The sequence below is a fragment of the Belonocnema kinseyi genome, chromosome 9 (genome assembly GCF_010883055.1).
Source record: "Belonocnema kinseyi isolate 2016_QV_RU_SX_M_011 chromosome 9, B_treatae_v1, whole genome shotgun sequence".
Taxonomy (NCBI): Eukaryota; Metazoa; Arthropoda; class Insecta; order Hymenoptera; family Cynipidae; genus Belonocnema; species Belonocnema kinseyi.
Genome location: NC_046665.1, coordinates 127,086,330 through 127,107,677, shown reverse-complemented (window position 1 = coordinate 127,107,677; position 21,348 = coordinate 127,086,330). Strand labels below are relative to the sequence as shown.

Below are 21,348 nucleotides of genomic sequence, written 5' to 3'. Positions count from 1 at the left end.
GTTTTTAGAAACTTGTAATTTCTCCTGTAATCTTCTGGATTAGTCTGATTAAAAAATTGAGAAGACTACAGATATTAATTCAGGGCCTGGTCATTTTTATTTCTAAAATCTCCACACATTTTAGGTAAATTTTTAATCCACAATTTTTCAAGTTTGATATTTTTTTATAAATTATTTGAGTTAAAGGGGTCTGTGAAAAGTAGATTTTGTCTTGGAAAAACTGAAAATATTGAAATGTTACAAGATTTTTGAAAATTGGGTATTGGGAATGGTGGTCGACCATTTCGCCATCCGGCGCCGAAAACTGGAACTAGAAAGAGTAGGTCGAATTTTAAAGATGCATTTTAATTTTCGCATAAAAAAGTTTCTATGATTTTTCTTTTGTGAAGTTTAAAACAATGCCTAAATAATAAAAGTAAATCTTTATCAAAAATAAAGAGTTTTAGATCAAATTTCCATCTCATTGAGTGAAAAAACACATTTTTGTGCAAAACGTTTTTTATAAAAATCAATTATTTCATGTGAGTTTCAATGCATTGTCAGCTTAAATAAACTTTCATTAATTTATGTAGCAACAAATTTTATTCATATTATGCCAAGAATACGAATAATAGACGACTGGAATTTAAATACGAATTCTAACCTAACTTTTAGATCAAATTTTTAAATAGTAAATTTTTCATGTATAAATTATTAAAAATTTACTTTGAGTTCATTTTTGCTTTAAAATAAGTCCATTTAACTTTACAATGTGTTGAAATTCACAGTAAATATTAAAATGTTTTTTTAAGAAATATATTTTTATTAAAAATGTGTCGTTTTGCCGCATATAAGATGTCAATTTCACCTGGAACACTCAACTGTCGACAGACTTATTTTCAGTGTGCAATAAATAGTTTAAACTTCACAAAAAATGGTAAAAAACACTTTTATGCACAAATTAAGATGCATCTTTAAAATCATACCTACTCTTTCCAGTTCTTATTTTTGCCACCAGATGGCGCATCGCAGTTTAACCATTCCCAAAACCATGAAGATCAGGGAAAAATGATGATTAGCGATTTTTGCAAAACTCTGAGAATTACGAAGTTTTAAATATTGATTTAAGGGCATGTGATACTTACAGTTTCCCCGGCTTTTTTTCCACAAAAATGAAAATTTTTAAAAACTGAATTCGGAGATGCTATAAAATATCATAACGGACGTCCCCGGACTCTTTTTTGAGGGATAATAACAAAAAAATTTGTTGTGCTAAATAAAAATTGTATGCATATGCATTATTTTGAGGTTACGTCGTTTTTTATCTCTGCCTTTCCGATAATCTGGAAATTATTTATGAAATAAACATTTTTGATTGCCTGCAAACAAGGTTAGTTCAGGGAGATTAGTTACTATGTTTATTTGCAAATCCAAAGTTTTAGTTTTCGGGCAAAAATATTGTGTAGCTTGGAAGTAACGCACAGGAGACTTGTAACATACATAACCTCTAAATGTACACACGTTGTAAGCAATATCAAAAAATTTTTTGAAAAAAAAAACACAAATAAAGTGTGCGGGGACGTCCGTTAGCATGTTCGCTATCATTTCCCAAATTTTTAAGACAAAATATTGATTATTCTAGAAAAAAAGTCGTCGGAACCTAAAACTGGTAAAATCGACAATTTTCTAAGTATCACATGCCCTTAACTCAGGATCTATGACCATTTTACATGCGAAAATCTTCCTTTCTTTTGGGTAAACTTTGAGTCGAATCAAGTTTCTATAACCAAAAATTTCCGAAAATCCAATTCTTCACAACATTTCTGACTAAAATATATTTTATTGTTCACTCTTATTTACACAGAAGAGGCTTCAAACCAAAATACGTAGATTATAAAGGTTTTTAAGAACTATTCGGAGGATTCGCAAATATGGCACATCACAGTATTTTGGAAAGTACAATTTACAATATACAAGCCTAAGACATATCTCAGAAAAGTAAAGTAAACTAAAGCGCTCAAAAATCTTTTCACTAAAACTACTTGGAAACTCACAGCATTTGATTTTTTCACTCGATGCTTTGTTTACAGAAAATTATTCTAAAATTCTTGGCATGATTTTCTGTCTTTTAAAGAATAACAATGAAATTAAAAGAGAACTCAACACTCAATTTAATTACATATTTGAAATACGTGTAAACATCATTTTTAATTTATAAAACATATCCTTTGTTAACTTTTCACTCAAAAATGAGGAACTTCTGATTGGACAAAACAGAGAAAGTAAATACTGCTCAGTCAATCAACGTTCCAAATAAGCCATCCAGGACTGATTGGACCTTTTTTCCTGATGTTACGAGTCAAGTACACAGACACGTAGTATTTTGTCGCATGTTTTCAATACTTTTTTTCTCAGATATTAAGTATTCAAGAAATGTTGTAACTGTACTGTAATTTTTTTTTAAATTTCATGCACTATTATATAAAAAAAAGTTATCTAAAATGGACAAAACTATCCCATTCCCGAGAGTAACCATAAAAAAAGAAAAGAAAAGTAAATGATTTAAGTGATTTTGCACATTTCGTTTGTATGTGTGTCCAAGTTAATATCTTTCATGACACTTCCTCCAGTGAGAACATTATTTACAACTGCTCTGGCCAAACAGCCTGTTGTTAATGAATAATGAGCAGAAAAGAAGGTAGAAATGTCGGTTGATTTTGGCAACTTGTTATCCTGCAATTCAAAACAAAATCAAGTAATTTTAACTGTCATATCAAACATAAAAAAAGAATATATACTCTAGAATAAATTATAATGGTGCCCCACGTTGAGCTGGCAATATTATTATCTAAATTCTTTTTTTTATATATACTATATTCGATCTTTTCTAGGCTAATTTTAGTCTCGTAATTTAGACAGAAATTGGCGCCTTTAGGAATTTCATTTAAATAATCAAATCAGAATAGCCCAGAAAATATAAAATTTAAAAAAAGTGATTAATCTAGGTTATACTGGCGGCCAATGTGGGGCGCCAGTGCAGCCTAGAAAATAAGAAATACCTACGGGCATCACATGGGAGATTTATAATCAATTTTTTTCTCGTTTTGCGTTCGAAAATCTCGAGATATGATTTTTCAAAATTTGGTAATCTTTGGTAAAAGCTTTGCAAAATAGTATAACATACCTCCTGTTTTTTTTTCAAAACATTTTACAAACAATTTTATTTATTTTGAACTTGGAACATTTTTTTCGTTTTTTTACCTCAAAATTTTTGTTTAAGATTGTCAAATATGCAAGAAAAATAAAAAAAAGGAGTAATGAAAACTCCAAATGTTAGGAATTTTTTCAGGCGACGTCATCGAAGTGTGCTCGCCAGCTCGCTGCAACGTGCGCGACGGATTGTAAAAATTCGTTACACTTGGAGTTTTCATTTCTCCATTCTCAAATTTTTCCTGCATATTTGAGAATCTTGAACAAAAAATTTAAGGTAAAAAAATGTAAAAAAAAGGTTCCATGTTCAAAATAAATAAAATTGTTTATAAAAATTTTATGAAAAAAAGCAGAAGGTATGTTATACTATTTTGAAAAGCTTGTGAGTGAATGCGTATTTTCAATACAAGAATACTTTTTTTCTATTCAAAACTTCTTTTACAGTGAGCGATTAAAAACAAATGATTTTTCCGATTACCAAATTTTTAAAAATCATATCTTGAGATTTTCGAGATCACATTGAAATAAAAAAATACGTGTCGATTATTTTCGAACAAAAAATGAGAAAAAAAAATTTGTTTTGTTGAAAAAAATTTGATAAATGCCCGTATGCATTTCATATTTCTTAGGCTAATTTTAGTCTTATAATCTGGAAATAAACTAAAGCCGTTGAGGCTTCAGTTTATTTAAAATGTTTAATAAATTAGCCTAAAAAAACAAAATAATAATAAGAATCTAGTTTGCAAATTGTTAATCAATGAATCACTCACTTTGCAGAACATATCAAAAGCATCATCGACGAGTTTGTTCAAATCCAATTGTCTCTGAAAAGTCAATTCCGGGTTTCTCATCAGAATCGTCGAAACTATATTCAGCAACTGTGCCAAAAAAGAAATTCCACATCACACTTTGCAATTGATAAATTCCACAGAATTTCTGTATAACTTGCTATAATCTACTTTAAAAACTTTTAAAGTATGTTTTTGGTAAGATCGGTATATTTAGTACAATACACCAAACTTTCGCTTTCAGTCACTCTGTTCTTGAAGGCACCCCCCCCCCCCCCGATACTTGACTGAAAGCGAGAATTTGGTGTATTGTATTTATTTAAAAACATTGGGGGGGGGGGTACAGATTCAGGTTAATATTTTTGGCTAGGGTAGTATATTAATTATTATATTTTCCGAAAACATATTTTTAAAAATGTTCCATGTTCCACTATAGTTTTGGTTCAGAAGTCATCTATTCTGTCAAAAATTAATTTTTCAAACGAAAAATATAATTACACCAGGACCTCTGAACTTCGTAAAGCTTGGGTCCCTCTACGGATTTACGAAGGTTCGACGCATGTATAAACCAGGTATACGAGGTGGCGTGGTGCCGTACCTACATATTGCGGGCGCCTGCACCGAACAAAAAAAAGACGATTTGACGAAACTAGAGTCGATTCAATAAAACTTGGGTAAAATTTTCGATGTTTTCCGTATTTTACTAAAAAAATACTCTAAAAATTCTGAACATTATTAGAAACATTTTTTCAACATTATTTTATTTCAGGAGGCATTCATAGAACTGATCTATGAAATACAGGGTTGGCCATATTCGACGAAAAGATTTGGGAACACTGTAACTTTTGACAGAGATGACAGATCGAGTGATGACGTAGCGCGCTTGAAGCATCAGTCTGAGGAGATTTTTGCCATGGAGCAGTACACTCCACGCGAACGCTCTCAGATTGTTGAGAAAAATAAATAAAGTGAAAACTGCGCCTTCTGCGACTACATTGTATCGTTTGTTTGAAAGATTTTCATCAAGCGAGGCACTTACTAATCCCAAGCGTTCAAATAAAAAGCGCCAAGGTGATCGGATGAAAATATCGCACTCTTACGGGCCAGTGTTCAGAGGTCTCCAACAACATCTCAAACACGTCGATCTGAGCAGTTGGGCATAAAACGAACCACTTTACGTCGCATATTGCATAACAGGTTTTGCGTCAGTTGAATTTTGTATCGGAACAAATGCAAATCATGACGCAATATGCGACGTAAAGTGGTTTGTTTTATGCCCAACTGCTCAGATCGACGTGTTTGAGATGTTGTTGGAGACCTCTGAACACTGTCCCGTACGAGTGCGATATTTTCATCCGATCGCCTTGGTCGTTTTTTATTTGGACGCTTGGGATTAGTAAGTGCCTCACTTGATGAAAATATTTCACACAGACGATACAATGTAGTCGCAGAAGGCGCAGTTTTCACTTTATTTATTTTTCTCCATGCACGTTGAGTTTTCACAATTGACTTGTTTTGTTGAATGTAAATTTCAACAATCTGAGAGCGTTCGTGTGGAGTGTACTGCTCCATGGCAAAAATCTCTTCAGACTGATGCTTCAAACGCGCTATGTCATTACTCGATCTGTCATCTCTGTCAAAAGTTACAGTGTTGCCAAATCTTTTCGTCGAATATGGCCAACCCTGTATGATACTATTACTATAAAATTGACTTTATCGAAGAAACTATTTTTGATTAATTTTATTAAAACTGTTGTCCCCAATGTTCATTATTTCCTTTTTCAAAAATCATGAATTTATGCAGAGAAATAAAAATGAAGTTAAACAAATTTTTGTTAATAAAAAGGAAAAGAGTATGAACATGTCATGGCTGCAGAAAATTATATACATCAAATGATGAAATCTGTGCCAATACTTTGTATAAATTTTCATTTTTATACCTTAAAAACGGAGGGTAATTGAAAAGTGGTCAGATTGCTATACCTAATCGTTATAATATTCAAGGTTTATTATATTTTTAGTCCAAAATCATGAAAAGAGTCTGAATTTGTCTTATTTGTAACATTTTTAGTGCATTTTACAAGAAAAATCAAAGATTTATGTACAATTTGTCATCACCTTGCGTAGATTTTGCTCTAGCAGCCACAGATGCAAACTTGTTAATGGTTTGAAAATCGTTTTCCTTAAATTCCGCTCGAGTTTGCATCCATATCTTGATTTTTTTGAAACACTCGTATGCTTCTTGGGAGGAAACATTTTGCTGGATATGACTTTCGTCTTCTTGGAACTCGCAATTTTCTTGAAAAGGCTCACTTTCACGTTCAATTTTTACGCATGATGGTCTCACAGTCAATTCGATTTCCTCGCCATTTAGCGCCTCCGCAGAGATTTGAAAATCCGATTGTGCCTCCCAGCCGCAATCACTCTCATTACCATCAGCATCTTTTAATAGCCACGCACGAACTGCCTTTTCCATTACCTTCATATACCCCTCCTCCTCTTCCTCAAATTTCTCCACACTATTTTCATTATTGTTCATCAGAAATTTTCTTACAAATTCGGTGCTTCTACCAAGAGAATTTTTATTTTCCTCTATTTCGTCTGTTTCTTTGACGAGGTCACCTAGGAGCGGCTTCCACGTATCTCGCAACGTTTTTTCTTCTAAAGATGACCATGCTTCAGCCAGCATGTCGAGCGCGTCCTTGAGATTGAATTCTTTTAACAAATTGTCCGCACTGGCGCAGTCTTCTTCAAGTAAAAGTTTCCTCAGCAGAGCCTTTTTGTACAATGTCTTTGTTGTGGAAATTATTCCTTGACTCTGTGGTTGAACAAGTGCTGTCACATTCGGTGGGAGAAGAATCACTTCGAAACTTGGCTCGATCGAATTCAGGTCTTCTGCACTCGAATGTGATGGAGCATTGTCAATGATCAGAACCACTTTTCCCGTAATTCCCGTTCGTTCCTGGTGCTCTCTCACATTGCTGATAAAAATATTCTTGTACCTTGAAAGAGAACCAACTATTATCAGGTTGGCCGTTTTATTTAAAGAAAAAAATTCCCGTTCAGATATTTCCAAATATTAAGTAACTGTTCTTTTTCTTAAATGAAAATGTTCAAATTGCATGGTTTAAAAATGGAATATTTTAGAGTGAAATTATATTTAAAATTGAATAAAAGCTTTTAATCATAAACATATTAGTTGGACGTTATTTGTTAAGTTGAAAATAGAATATAAATTTCAAATGGAAAATATTCTAAAACTGTGAACTGATTCCGAATCGTTTTGTTCATTCAATTAGTAATTACTTTTTAAATCTTAAAGTGCAATTCAATTTAAAAAATCAATAATTGATTTATATTCACAGTTATATTGAAACATACCTATAAAAATTAAAAATACAAAATGGAAAATTTGTATTGTGAAGGTTTTCGAATAACGCAATCTAAACTGAATGATATTAAAATTAAACTAATTGTTTAAAAACGGTTAAAGTCGAAGTTGGAAGTTTTTTCTCTTCTAAAAATTTATGAAATTTCCGGTATTTCGACCCAGCAAGCACCCTGATTATATAATCATAGTAATACATGATACCTATCTATGTCCTTAAATAGTATTTTTCTATTTCTCTATACATGATTCGCAAAAAAAGGCCAACTTTTCCGTCACATATTTTCTTTTAAGTCAGAAATTGAATTAGTTTTGTTTGCAGGATGAGTGTACGACTGCACGCGTAATAGAAATCAATAATGCATAAGTTTCTGATAAAATAACAACCAGTCGAGAAATATGGATCGCTTCATCCCAGTTTCGTCGCCGCTATGTTTGTAGATGACGGGAAGATTTTTCAGGTCCTCGATGCATCTTGGCATTTCAGATTTTCCTATGACTAGGAGGGGAACACGATGAGTTCCGGACGCGTTGGAGCAAAATAGCGCGGTGAACCTTTCTTTGCTCTCCTCCTCCTCCTCCTCCTTCCTTTTTCTGCCAGACGCTGAAGTTTCCTCCTTGAATGAAGCAAGACTAACGTTTTGCAGAACCCTCCACTCGCACCCGGACTCATACCCGCTGTACACATTTTCGAGCCTTACATCTTCTCTTTCTATTTTCTCCCTGATCACCATCTTGAAATCATCTGGTGCTGCTGCCTCATTATTATTTGACAGCGAGAGCTCTCCTCCTTTCATATGCTGTAGTCTAATGCCATAGCGTTTTTTGAAATTGTACAGCCACCCTGCGCTTGCCTGTTTCAACAATTTAAGAAAAGCAGGTCAACAACCAACGCTCAAGTTTTTATCAATTGGAAAACATCTCATGCGAAATGATGAGGGATGAAAATTCAAGTTGACTGCAACACGCGCACCGTATCACAACAGCTTATGAGTATAAATCGTAAAAATTTTCTTTTTGAATTTCAAGAACTTGAAGATGTAAACAAAAAATTTGGAAAAATTGCAATATTATTTTTGGTAACACAAATATTTTTGTAAAATATCTGAAACATATAATCATGAAGTTTCTATATGTAAATACTTCGAAATAAATATTTATTTAACTTTTATTCTGATTTGCCTACAGATAAATAGCTTCAAAATGAGCCCAAGAACATTGAAATAGGGTTGTTTCCAAAGTTAGATATCATTTTTCCAATAAATGGATCTTTTAGTATATAAAATTATAATTTTAAAAACGTCAATAAAATATTTTTCACACATTGTTTACTATTTTTAATTTAATGTTGAAATATGAATTTTCTATCATGTTGTTGATTGGAGGGCCCCTTTGGCGTGAAAGGGGTCGGATTTTCCAACAATCACAGCATATTTGTCAGTGATTCTCAAATATCTTTTTCTGTGCCGATGTTTTGTTTTGGTTATGTGCACATCGAAAATTGAAGTCGCAAAATATTGTTTAAAAACTATTATAAACATTGGAAAAACATTTAAAACCAAAACTTTTGCATAGAGAATTAATTTAAAAAGTACTTCAATGTAGTCATGTTTACTGAGCAATTCGTAAACATGTACGATTTTGAAATGAGTTAATAATTGTATTTACTGTTTTTCTTCAAAGTACTACTGACTCTCAATGAAAATATTACAACAGGAGGCCTTTTTTTGTCACATAAACCTTAACAAAATAAAGATATCATATCAAAATAGTAGGAAATGTCAGACCGTGACTTAATCTCTTAATCATGAATTTCATATCGCCACATTGATAGATAATTATGAGAACCTATGAGTCACGTAACACACACGTGACACTAATTTAAATAAGTTTTTTACCGCCTTCAATTTAAAAATTTTTTTTTTCTGTTGAACGACTCAACATAAAAAAATTATAACGCACTTTCAATTTGGATTAAAATGATGTATTAAAAAATTATTTTATCTAAAATCGCGAAATAACCCTAATTACACTATTTTTGCAATATCTACTTAAAACTAGAGAAATTGGCCGGACCTTAGGCTTACTTTATACAGATTTTCGAAAACAATCAACCTTTCAAAGAAGAATTTTTTAGCTCTGGTATAATTAAAGTTAAGAGAATTTATTCAGTCATAAAAAAGAGGTGACCTAAAACTTTTGCATGGCAGTGTATGTATGCACAATAAAAAGTTTTTTTTAAGGAAAAAAGTTCAAGAAATGCCGGATTTTTATCCACGAATTTTTTCATAACATTTTACTTGTCATTCCTTAAAATTGCATTTTTTTCGTATACATATTCTGCATAAAGTCATTTTTAAAACTTTTATAAAATCCTTTAATCTTATGACCGAATCCATTTCAAATCAGACAGGGTCCAACACATGAAATCGCAGAATATCTCGAGGGCGAAAAATGCGGTTTTTTTTTTAGAGAAAATTAGGCGATACGTATTTTTCCGATTTGCAGACAGATTTTTTTCTAAAAAGTTATGCGTATTTGAATTTTGCGCTTTTTTTAAAAAACCCATTGTTTTCTTTAAATCTCTATAACTTTCGGCCTAATGAAGAAAAATGTTAAGATAAAAAATTGCAAGTCTAAAAAAGTTATACGTTTTATAATTCGCATATAAAATTCAAAACACTACATTTTTAGGAGATAAAAAAATTCTCCCTGTTTCAAAAATTATTCATCCCGCATGATGCTGCTAAGACGCCTTTCTTCTATAAGTAGAAAAAAAAATAAAAAAGGTGGAGTTTTCCCGAAATTAGAATTTTTTCATGTTTTCAAAATTTGAAGAAAATAATTAAAAAATATTTTAACAATTCTAACTTTTTTATTTCTTTAAATATTTTCCTTAAAGTTTCTACTAATAAACGAGAGGCACCTCAGCAGCATTAAGCGAAATAAACTATTTTTGAGACAGGGAGAATTTTTCCCCCCTAAAAATTTAATCTTGTTTTCTTTTTGTAAACTATGAAAAATATTACAAAAGAACAAAAGACGTTTTTCATACAACTGTTTTAGACGTGTAAACTTTTATCTTAACAGTTTTTCGTATCTACCATTGTTTTGAAGAAAGAGTAGAAAGTTCGTTTGCAAGGAAAAAGAATTTTCCTAGCTACAAAAATTATTCAGCAAGCATCAAAATTAGAAAATATCTTCATTATCAAAGCACAAATTAAAAAAAAAAACAAAATTTAAATGTGGGTTTTTTAAGAAAATCGGTTTTTAATTTATTTTAGAAAAACCGCTACCATTTTGTTAATTTTCAAAATTTTTCGACGGATTTTGATATAAGATAATGAAATTTATAAGAATCAAAAAGAAAATAATAAATATCTCAATTATGCCGAAAATTATAGTGGTTTAAAGAAAAAAATGTTTTTTTTTTTTTTTTAAACAAAGTACAAAATTCAAATACGCATAATTTTGTAGAAAAAATTGTGTTTGCAACTCGAAAAAATACGTATCGCCTACATAATTTTCTCTAAAAACAACATATTTCGCCCTCGAGAGATTCTGCGCTTTCAAGTGTAGGACCCTGTCTGATTTGAAATGGATTCGGTCTTATGTTAAGATTCGTAAATGAATTCATACGAATTTAGACATTTCTATAACATCATTATATATGAAATTGGCAAATTTTGTAGAAAAATTCAGAATTACAAATGAAGAATTAAATTTTAAATCGATCCATTTTTTTATGAGAAGATCCTGAATTAAGTTAATAAGTATTTATAAATTTCACAAAATCTTCGAATTATGTTGAAAAACCGGGAAAATTGATAATATGTTATAATATGATATGATTATAATGAATGATGCAGCGAGTCACAGACAGCGAGTGAATAAAGATGAAAATAACTAACCTTAAAATTTGATGGGCCATTCATACTTTCATTTAGAAGAGCTGCTTTCTCCTGCAATATTGGACCGGTCACTGGATAACCCGAGTCTCTTTTTTGCACAAACCACTTTATAAGAATACGCTCCATTTCAGAAACCGGAGAACTCCTCTTGCTCTTCTTATTTTTGAACTCCAAAAGAGTCGATTTTTCCACTATTTGAGCTGCATTTCTAAGGATATCATAATAACTGGTGACCGGCAAATCGAATTCGCGTATGATGTCTTCTTTGGACACACCACTCTTTTTTCGTTCTATTATTTCTAACTTACGTTCGAATGTCAAATAATTCTTTCGATTCCTCCTTATCTTTGCCATTTTGGCCTCAACCTAACCGCGACTAGATCACGCGAAGGCAGACGAAAAACTAAAGCAGTACGCGGCAATCGGCATGTATGGCAGGGCTATGGCACTGAAAAGTGTGACTGCGCGCGCCGAGACCGTAGTAACGAACCAACAGTGACGTAGACCGGAGTTAAGAGGTCCTGGTGTATTCCTATTTTGGTTACAAAAATGATACTTTTCATTGAAAATTAATCTTTTCTAGTTGAAAATTCAACTATTCAGTTGAAAATTGATGTATTTTGTTTCTAATTCGTCTTTTTTGGCAAAAAAAATTGTCCCTTTTGTTACGTTCTGTAACTATTCCAGATCAAAAAGGGAACTGTGTTCTATGACAGTTGTTACAAGATGGAGACAGAACTATTCTAAGCAAAATAGTTAACCGTGTTCTAGAACACTGTGACAAAATTGTGACTGAACTGTTCTAGAACTGACCGCACTGTTCTGTAACAGTTGTTATGGAATTGTTCTAGAACGAACTGATCACAGACGTTCTATAATATTTGTTTCAAGTTTGTTCTAGAACTGTGCCGTAATAGTGTTATATCGAAATTCTAGAACCCTGTTACAAATGTGTTCTCGAACGAATTAGGAACGAAGAATAGTTCGATAATCCTAGCGTCGAGCTGACCCTTGCGAATATCCCTAATTTGGATATCTCGCACCTATAATTTTTTTTAGTCGGGACTGCGTACGCGCTATCACGGATCAAAATATATCCATGGGGATATCAAAATTCCGCCTCGCAGGATATGTCGACGGGTTATCCGTGGAATAACCCGGGATATAAATGGGGTCAAATCGAATATCCCGGGATATCCTATTGCTTTGAGGGGTACATAACACTGTTCCATATTTGATAAATAACCGTTCTAGAACGGTTATAGAATTGTCCTAAATTTTTTACAACGCAGTGTACCAAAGTTCTAGAATTGTTCTAGAATTGTTCTAGAATTGTTCTAGAAATGTTACAGATCGGTTGTCATAGCGTTCTAGATCTGTTAAAGATTTGTTGTACAACATTTGTAATTGAGTTCTAAAATTGTTCTGGAAATGTTACAGATCGGCTGTCACAGCGTTCTAGAACTGTTACAGAATTTTTCTAGCGTATAAGGGATGACATAGTTATTAGCATGTTCGTAACCTGTCACTAAACTGTTCTAGAACACGTTCTTTTGTGTTCGAGAACAGTTACAGATCTGTTCTGTAACCATGTTTGCTGGGTTTTGGTGGACAAATTGATCTTTTCTGGTTAAAAATGCAACTGTTTGGGTGAAAAAGAATCTAGTTTGGTTGATGATTCAACTAGTTTCTTTGGAAATTCATCTTATTGGGTAGTAGAATTAAACTCTTTTTTTATTTCAATACTATTACATGTTTCGTTGAGAATTCATATTTTTGGCTGAATAATCCACGACTGACGTTTTTGTAGTCAAAATAATTTTGAAAAATCGTTTTGTTCTTGCGTGAAGATTCATAATTTTAGTTCAAATTTCATCGTTTGGCTTTAAATTTCAGCAATGTGGTAGAAAATTAACTTTTATCTTGAAAATTCATATTTTTGGTTGAACATTCAAGTATTTGTTTAAAAATTGAATTATTTTTATGAAAATTTAACTGTTTGGTACAAATTAAGATTTACGTCTGGTTGAAAAATTTAACTTTTTTCATTGAAAACTCGTTTTCTTTTTCTTTTTTTTTTTTTTTTTTGGCTAAAAGCTAAGTTTTTTATTTAGAAATAGAAAGATTTCATTCTTGGTTCAAAACTACCTTTCTTTTTTAATTGAAAATGCAGCTATTTTGTCCATAAATTTAATAGAAAACCTAGCGAGGGTCTCAAATTTTGGTCCCTGTTTTCTGTAAGGTCGATCAGTATAAGGATAGTACAATATTGTACAATCCTTTTTTTAAAACATGCTCAATTTATGTGAACCAGCGGCGGCGGTGGTGGCGGCCGATATGTGCATATATTTACCTCAACAATAATTTGTCGAAACTCTGGCATTTGAATATGATGGAGGATAGATTCAACGAGAAGAGCAAAAGTTATTTCCGATCTCGTCATACTCGAGACAGTCGGTTGTTGAGGCAATTCTCGCCCATTAACACAAATTCCAGCGGGACAGCGACACAAAACTTCCCAAACTTGATTGTAAAAGTGAACAGGCACTCTGCACAAACTTCCTTCTATTTTTCTTCTTCCAAGAACCGAGAGGCTGCGCAACAATAAAAATAAATTGACTCTTACAACAATCATATAAAATAAAGATGTCGTCTTTTCCTTTCTTTTCTCGATTAGCATTTTTTTTTGTAAATATTTCTATTGTCATTTACATACTTCTCGTCAGTGGCCCAATCCTTCACTGTGAGAACTTTGATGAGAAACTGCCTAATTTCGTAAGGACTGTAATTCTCGATTGGTTGGGGGTTATTCTTAATCATCTTCAGGTAGAGTTTCATCGCCTCCAAAACCCATCTAACAAATAAAATTCAGCTCTTAATTACAAACTTTAGTTGGAATACATTACATATTTATATGCAATCAAATCAATTCAGAGAATTTCAGGGATGATCAGGACCCGCCTCTTTTATCTAGCCCCCCGTCTACCCCTCAAATTTGAAAAATACCCTGAAACACCTACAATTTAAAAAAAAGATCCACCCAAGTATCCCCTTTTACAAAGATGACTTTTCAGCAAAACGGTTAAACTTCGAATCAAGAAAATAAACCCTTCAACCAAAAAATAATACGCTAGAAATCCCCTGGTATTTTTGATTCTAAAAAAAATGCAACTGAATTGCACTGAACGAGCCGCTGTGAGCCCTGAAATTTGTACGGATATGAAGAAGGTTGGATGATAGAATTACCCGATACGAATTTTCAAAATCCCTCGGAACATTTCGGGATTCGTCCCTATCAATCGACCGCAATAGAGCAAAACTTCTTGCTGAAGAACTGCCTGGACGACATTGTGCGGTTGGATCGTAGAATAAACGACTGATTGAATTTCAGCTGGAGTCATTGGCTTGTCGAAAACTGTTTCTTCGTGACCAATAACACCCACAGTTATCTACAACAAAATAATATATTTTTTCAAACAAGTGTAAATCTGATTTTTTTCTTTTTTAATTCTTAAAGTGTCCTTTTTGAAAATTTTGCGCGATAATGAGGAATTGCTGATTGGACGCAACAAACAGCTGAAGTAGAGCTGAGCTCATGCCTCCAGTCCATGCACTAGAATGGCCGGATCTCGGAATGGCCGGAATGAGTCGTTGAACAATCAGAAACGTTCCGCGAAAACAGTGTAATTCTCGCGCTGAACTCAGCCGAAGTGTTAGAAATAATAGAAATTATGAAGTTCGCGCCAAAAGGCGTTCCGTTCATTTTCAAAGTTGTCAAACACATGAACCGGAATTACCGTTACCCGGAATGACCGGAACACCAGTCACAGAGCACCTTCAGCAAGACGAAGAAGTGCCTTCTTGTCAAAGGTACTTTGTGATGAACCAGGATTGGAACATCTTTTTTAATAAAAAAAAAGAATTGTTTCATTAACATTATATCGAGAAACATACGTTCAAAATTAGGAACTTACTTTTTAATTAAAAATAACTTCATAATAATGTGTTTATAACTAAAGGATTTTATTAAATTAAAAATATTGTTTCAGTCTAAATTATTAAATTTGTATTCCTTTTAATTTGAAATTTTTTAATTCCGTAAAACAATAATTATTGAATATTTAACAATATTTGACTTAAAATTTAAGACGACTAAATTGAAGCCAAATATTTAAAAGTAAACAATTTGAAACTTAATGGTTTGACATAGTCATTCAATTGGAAGAATTATTGATTGAATTTGTACTGGATTGTTTTGGATTGTTAGGAATAAATACGTGTGTATTTTAAAATATGGGTGTTAAATTATTTTGTTGAAAAAAACCTGTTTTCCTTTGACGAGGACTCCCGTGATGAAAGGACTGATACTGTCAACTGTGTGGTTTAACAAGCTGCTGCAGTATCGAACAGCCAGCCAGTATCTCAAACCTCCCGCTTGTTGGTACAAAGCCCTCAAATGATCTCCAACTAAAAAATTATTCATCATAATTTATCATACTTCATCATAATCAAAAGTATCAACTCTTAAAAGATCCACGAAATTCAATTTATTTCAAATATCTATGTAATTCATTCAGTAATCTCGTCTGGGCATTATAGTATGTACCATTGTACCTACTTCTTTTTAAAATTTCTTTGTAAGAATCATATTACGTTTTCAAAAAATTTCTTCTTACAAATCACAAAAAAAAAAAAAAGAATTTTCAACATAATAGTTAAATTTTCAAACAGAGATGAATTTTTAACATTAATGAATGGCTAATCTTGAACCAAAAAAATGATGTTCTGAATGAGTAGTGTTAGTCAGTTTTCAACCACGTAGTTTAATTAGCAACCAAAAAATGATCAATTCTAAATGGAAAATGTATTATGTTGATATTTCACCGAACAGATTTTAATTTAGAATCAAAAAAGGCAAACAATTTCACAAAAAAGACGAATTTTCAGCGAAATATTTGAATCCTCAAACAGCTGCATTTTTAGCTCAAAAAGTTTAAAATTCATTAGATAGTAATAGTTCAATTGCCATTTATGCATCAAAAATCAACACTTTAACTTATAAATTAAGAATTTAAAAAAATGGAACATTCAAAGTTTTAATTTAGCATTCTGAAATTCTAACCATTCAGTTTTTATATTTATGTGAAATGATTCAGCTAAAAATTCCTTAATTTTTCTTATTATTAGTAGATTTATTAATTTATGAGAAAAATAAATTATAAAATAATTATATAAATAAATGAATAAAATATGAATTTGTACCGCAAAAGACTGGATACACATAAACCTCAATTTATGATTTATAAATTGCTAATTTTAAGTATAAGCCTTCATTTAAATATTTCTAAATGTTAAAAAATGGTTACTTTTTTAAAATTAAAAAATGTCGAATTAAACGGTTATAAAATTAAATATATATTTGAGACTGGAATAATATTCGAATAAAATTTGAAATTGAATTAAAGTGTTTGATTATTATTCCATTCATTTTAAAGTACGTATTTAGGAATCGAAAATAGATCAGAACTAAGGCTTTCTTCGAATTGAAAGAGTTCAATTTTCAACGTTTAAATCTGTGAATTAATTAATTTCTAATATTTTCAAAATTGTAAAAAAAAAATTATTTTCAATTTAAAAAAATATATTTATTTATACTTATAGTTAACGAAATACACGAGTTTGATCAAAAATGTTGAATTCAAAACGATTTTAATTGTTAATTGTTTAAATAATTAATACTGCATTTTAAAATTCTTCAAATTAAAAATGTAAGCTCAGAAATAAAGACCTAAATTGGGAAATTTTTTAAGTAAAAGATTTTACAATTATCCATTCTAAATATTATATTTACAAAATAAAATACTAAATTTGTTTCTCAATTTTAACTCGAGTCACAGAAATAGATAACCACTTTGACTACAAGAAATCAACAATATAAATAATAGGCAATTTTTTATTAAAAAATTAAATTGTTGCAAATCATGCAACGACTCTATTGAATGATTTCACGATTGAAAAAATTAAAAATTGAAAGTAATATAAAAGTCAATTATTTTAAATCAAACGTACTTTAAATTGCGTTACGTATAAATCTTGTGACATGAAATTTGTGATATTTCAAGTGATTGAACATATTTTCCTTCTAAGGAATGTTGAAATTTAGAAGGAAAAAAAATGATAAATTCACAGCGACTTCCCGATTTAAAAACAAAATACCAGGAGGTTTTCTGGTGCGGAGGTCACCCTGAATTTTTTGTTTTGATTACAAAATTTATCATTTTTCAATTTAATTCTTTCATTTTTGATTGAAAATTTATATTTTTTCGTTTGAAAAATTCATCTTTTTCAGTTGAAATTAAACAATTTGGTTGAAGGTAATTCGAACTGTTTGATTCAACTACTTTGTTAAACATTCATTTTTTTATTCAAGATTGATCTCTTTAGTTGAAAAATTTAGGTTTGAAAATTTTATTATTTTGTGGAATTTTCTTTCGTTGCAAATTAATTTTTTTTAACTAAAACTTTACCTTTTCCAGTTTTGCTTACAAATGAATCTTTTTTAGTTGGAAATTTCACTATTTTGTTTAAAAATTCGTGTTTTTTGTGTACAATTGGTCTTTTTCTGTAGAAAATAAACATTCTTGGTTAAAGAAAATCATCTTTTCAGTTGAAATTTAACTATTTGGTTGAAAAGTCATTCTTTTTTTTTTTTAATTCAAACGATTTGTTAAGGATTCAACTAGTAAATAAAAATCATTTTTGTTTTTCTTGAAAATTCATCATTTTAGTTAAAAATTCATTTCTGCTTAAAAATTAAACTATTTTTCTTTATTTGAAAATTGTTATTACTGCAAATTAAACTATTACATTATTTGTGAAAAACTGATCTTATTTGATTGAAAATTCAATTATTTTGCTAAAAATGCATGTATTTCATTGAAGATTGGTCATTTTTGGTAGAAAATTAAACTTTTTTCTTGAAAACATAACTATTTTATAGAATTATTTTTAGTTAAAAATTAAATTTTTTGTCTGTTTCATTTGTGTCTCAAAATTTTTCGTTTTTGGTAGAAAATTCAACAATTTGTTTTTACAGGAAAGATTCATATCACATTGGTTGAAGATTCATCTCTTTGGTCGAAAATTAAAATATTTTTTTAAAAATTCGTTCAATTTTTGGTTGGAAATTCACTCTTTAACTGAAAATGTAATTATTTTATTTTTGGTTTAATTTTTTAAATTCATGTATTTTGATGAATTTTTTTTTTAAATAAAAGTATTTTGTTCAAAATTCGTTTCATTTTTGGTAGAAAATCTACCTTTTCACTGAAAATTTAACTATTTTATTTCTTCTTGTATTTTTTAAGGTTCATAATTCATGTATTGCGATAAATTTTTTTTTTTTTTTTTTTTGAATCTTAAACTATGTTCTTCAAAATTAGTTTCATTTTTGGTTGAAAGTCCAGCTTTTAACTGAAAATTTAACTACTTTATTTTTTTAAAAATTTATTTACTTCAAAATTCATGTATTTCGGTGAAAATTTGTTTTTTTGTTATTGTTAAAAATTAAACTATTTTGTTCAAAATTCGTTTAATTTTTGGTTGAAAATCCAGCTTTTAATTGAAAATTTAACTATTCACTTTTGGTTGAAAATCCACTTTGTAACTGAAAATTTAACTATTTTATTTTTTTTTAAATTTATTTACTTCAAAATTAATGGATTTTGTTAAAAATTGTTTTTGTTGTTGTTAAAAATTAAACTAGTTTGTTCAAAATTCGTTTAATTTTGGTTGAAAATCCACTTTGTAACTGAAAATTAAAATTTTTTTTTTAAATTCATGTACTTTGATGAAAATTTATTAATTTTTTTGGTTGAAAATTAATTTGTTAACGCAAACTGAACTCTTCCATTTTTTGTTGAGAATGAATCTTAGTCGTAAATGGCCTAAAATAGTTGGAGAGATTAACGATAAACGAGCGACCGGGTTAGCTCGAGAAAAAGTTGAAAAAAAATTGTACCTGTCATTCCATGAAATTCGTAATTAATCCCTTCACGTTTGAGCAAAATTCCATAAAGCTGACTTTTTGCAAAAAGACCTTCTGAATTTCGAATTTCATTCAGAAGCGTGTACAGAGGTTCCTCTTGCAAGTGCTGAAAATAGTGTATGGAAATTCAAATTTAAATAAAGCACTTTTTAAATTAAAAAAAAATGAAAACTGAAGTCTAAAAAGTTGCAGACAAATTGAAAGTGATGTTTCTCTTAACTCACAGAATAATCTTGAATATCCTCCGAATATGACAAGGCTCTCGGAACGTCTGTGAGACTTTGATATCCAATGTAATCATGTTCCAGTTGTTTGAACGGATTTAATTCAAGATCTAGGTCGCCTGTACTCAGAAAATCCAAGTGTTCTACAAAAAATGAATACATATTTTTATTTTAAATATTTAAAAAAACCTGAAAGGACCTTCACGTCCCTACTTTCTGCTTCATTTTGCTCAGGTCTTAACAATAAACACGAATCTATTATTATTTAATAATAATTATAATAATAGAAATAATTGTTAAGAAAAAATAAATAAATTCTACCTATACACGAAGACGAGAGCAGATTTTGTAATCTTCCTATCCGGACTTTAATTCCATCGCAGTATCCTTTTTTTAACATTGCGAATAAATCTAGCATCTCCTTGAATTGTGGATCTCTAAAAACATATAAAAAGGAAAATCATATCCTTGTAAATTGCCATAAAGCTTCTTGATTTTCATGAGATATTATATTGGGAATGGTGGTCGACCATTTCGCCACCTGGTGCCGAAAAATGGAACTAGTAAGAGTAGGTACAATTTTAAACCTGTATTTTGATTTTCGCATAAAAACGTTTTTGATTTTTTTTTCTCAAGTTTGAAACAATGATTCAATACCAAACATAAATCTTCATCAAAAACAAATCTTTTTAGATTGAATTTTTATCTGTTACAGTGAAAAAACACATTTTTGTAATGAAGTTTTTTTTTTTTAATCAAGTATTTCACTATTTCACGTAAGTTTCAATGTATTGTAACCTTAAATAAACTTTAAATAATCTAAATTTTTCATGTATAAATTAATAAAAATTTACTTTGAGTTCATTTACGTTTCAAAATAGGTCCATTCATGTTTATAATATGTTAAAAATCACAATAAACAGTAAAACAAATGTTCTTTTTTGTTAGAAAAATATTTTGTGCCAAAAATGTGTTTTTTCACTGTATAAAATGTAAATTATGTATAAAATCCTTTGTTTTTGATAAACACTTATTTTCAGTATTCAATAAATACTTTAACCCTTTGCGGCATGGTGGGAATACCGTATTCCCACCTTTTTTCATGTCATTTTTTGCGACTTCAGAGTAGTTTTTATTGGATTTTACACAGATTTTTTTAAACTTCATGCTTGCAGGATGATAGAAAATTGAAATTTTTGAGCGAAAGAATACTTATAAACAAAGATGAAAAAAGTCTTTTTTGTTGGAAAAATTCATTATTGAAAAAACTTTCCATTATATCCTTATGAAAATGGGTACATAAGGGTTTTCGGGGTCGTTGACTACATATCTGGAATCAGATTTTGAAAATTCAAAATAGCGGATCCAACATGGCTGCCGAAATTGGGAATAATTTTATATTTTATTTGAAAATTGGTACACGGGGGTTTTTGGGGCCAGTGATCACGAATATGAACTCAGATTTTGGAAATTCAAAATGGCGGATCCAATATGGCGCCCGAAACTTGGAATATTTTCGGATTTTTTTTTGAAGATTGGTATACAGAGGTTTTCGAGGTCGTAGATCACGAATCTGAAATCAGATTTTGAAAATCCAAAATGACGGATTCAATATGGCGGCCAAAATAATAAAGTTTTCTGGATTTTTTTAAAAATTAGTGTACAAGGATTTCTGGAGTCACTGACACGAATCCGAATTTATATTTTGAAAATTGGTACTGATATGGCGACCTTTAACCTAAAATAACCAATTTCATAGTTGCATAACAGTTGCAGTTGATTCAATTTCAATTTTTTCAAT

At 30.5% G+C, this 21,348-nt stretch overlaps 1 protein-coding gene across 3 annotated transcripts in view; it reads right to left on the bottom strand.

The window, feature by feature from the left end:
- Window positions 1-1,799: 1,799 nt before the first annotated feature.
- The window catches only part of LOC117180855 (probable phosphorylase b kinase regulatory subunit beta), a 36,406-nt gene continuing 16,857 nt past the window's right edge, over window positions 1,800-21,348 (bottom strand). For 2 of the 3 annotated variants that reach the window (XM_033373394.1, XM_033373396.1), the window contains 9 exons: window positions 19,869-19,984; window positions 19,548-19,690; window positions 19,297-19,429; window positions 15,601-15,743; window positions 14,523-14,725; window positions 13,993-14,130; window positions 13,630-13,870; window positions 3,960-4,067; window positions 1,800-2,712 (listed from right to left, as the gene is read on the bottom strand). In XM_033373394.1, coding sequence (XP_033229285.1) covers window positions 2,542-2,712; window positions 3,960-4,067; window positions 13,630-13,870; window positions 13,993-14,130; window positions 14,523-14,725; window positions 15,601-15,743; window positions 19,297-19,429; window positions 19,548-19,690; window positions 19,869-19,984 — 1,396 coding nt within the window. In that variant the 3' untranslated portion in view covers window positions 1,800-2,541. Of the gene's footprint in view, window positions 2,713-3,959; window positions 4,068-13,629; window positions 13,871-13,992; window positions 14,131-14,522; window positions 14,726-15,600; window positions 15,744-19,296; window positions 19,430-19,547; window positions 19,691-19,868; window positions 19,985-21,348 lie in introns of those variants that run through there. The other variant, XM_033373397.1, reaches the window with a different exon arrangement.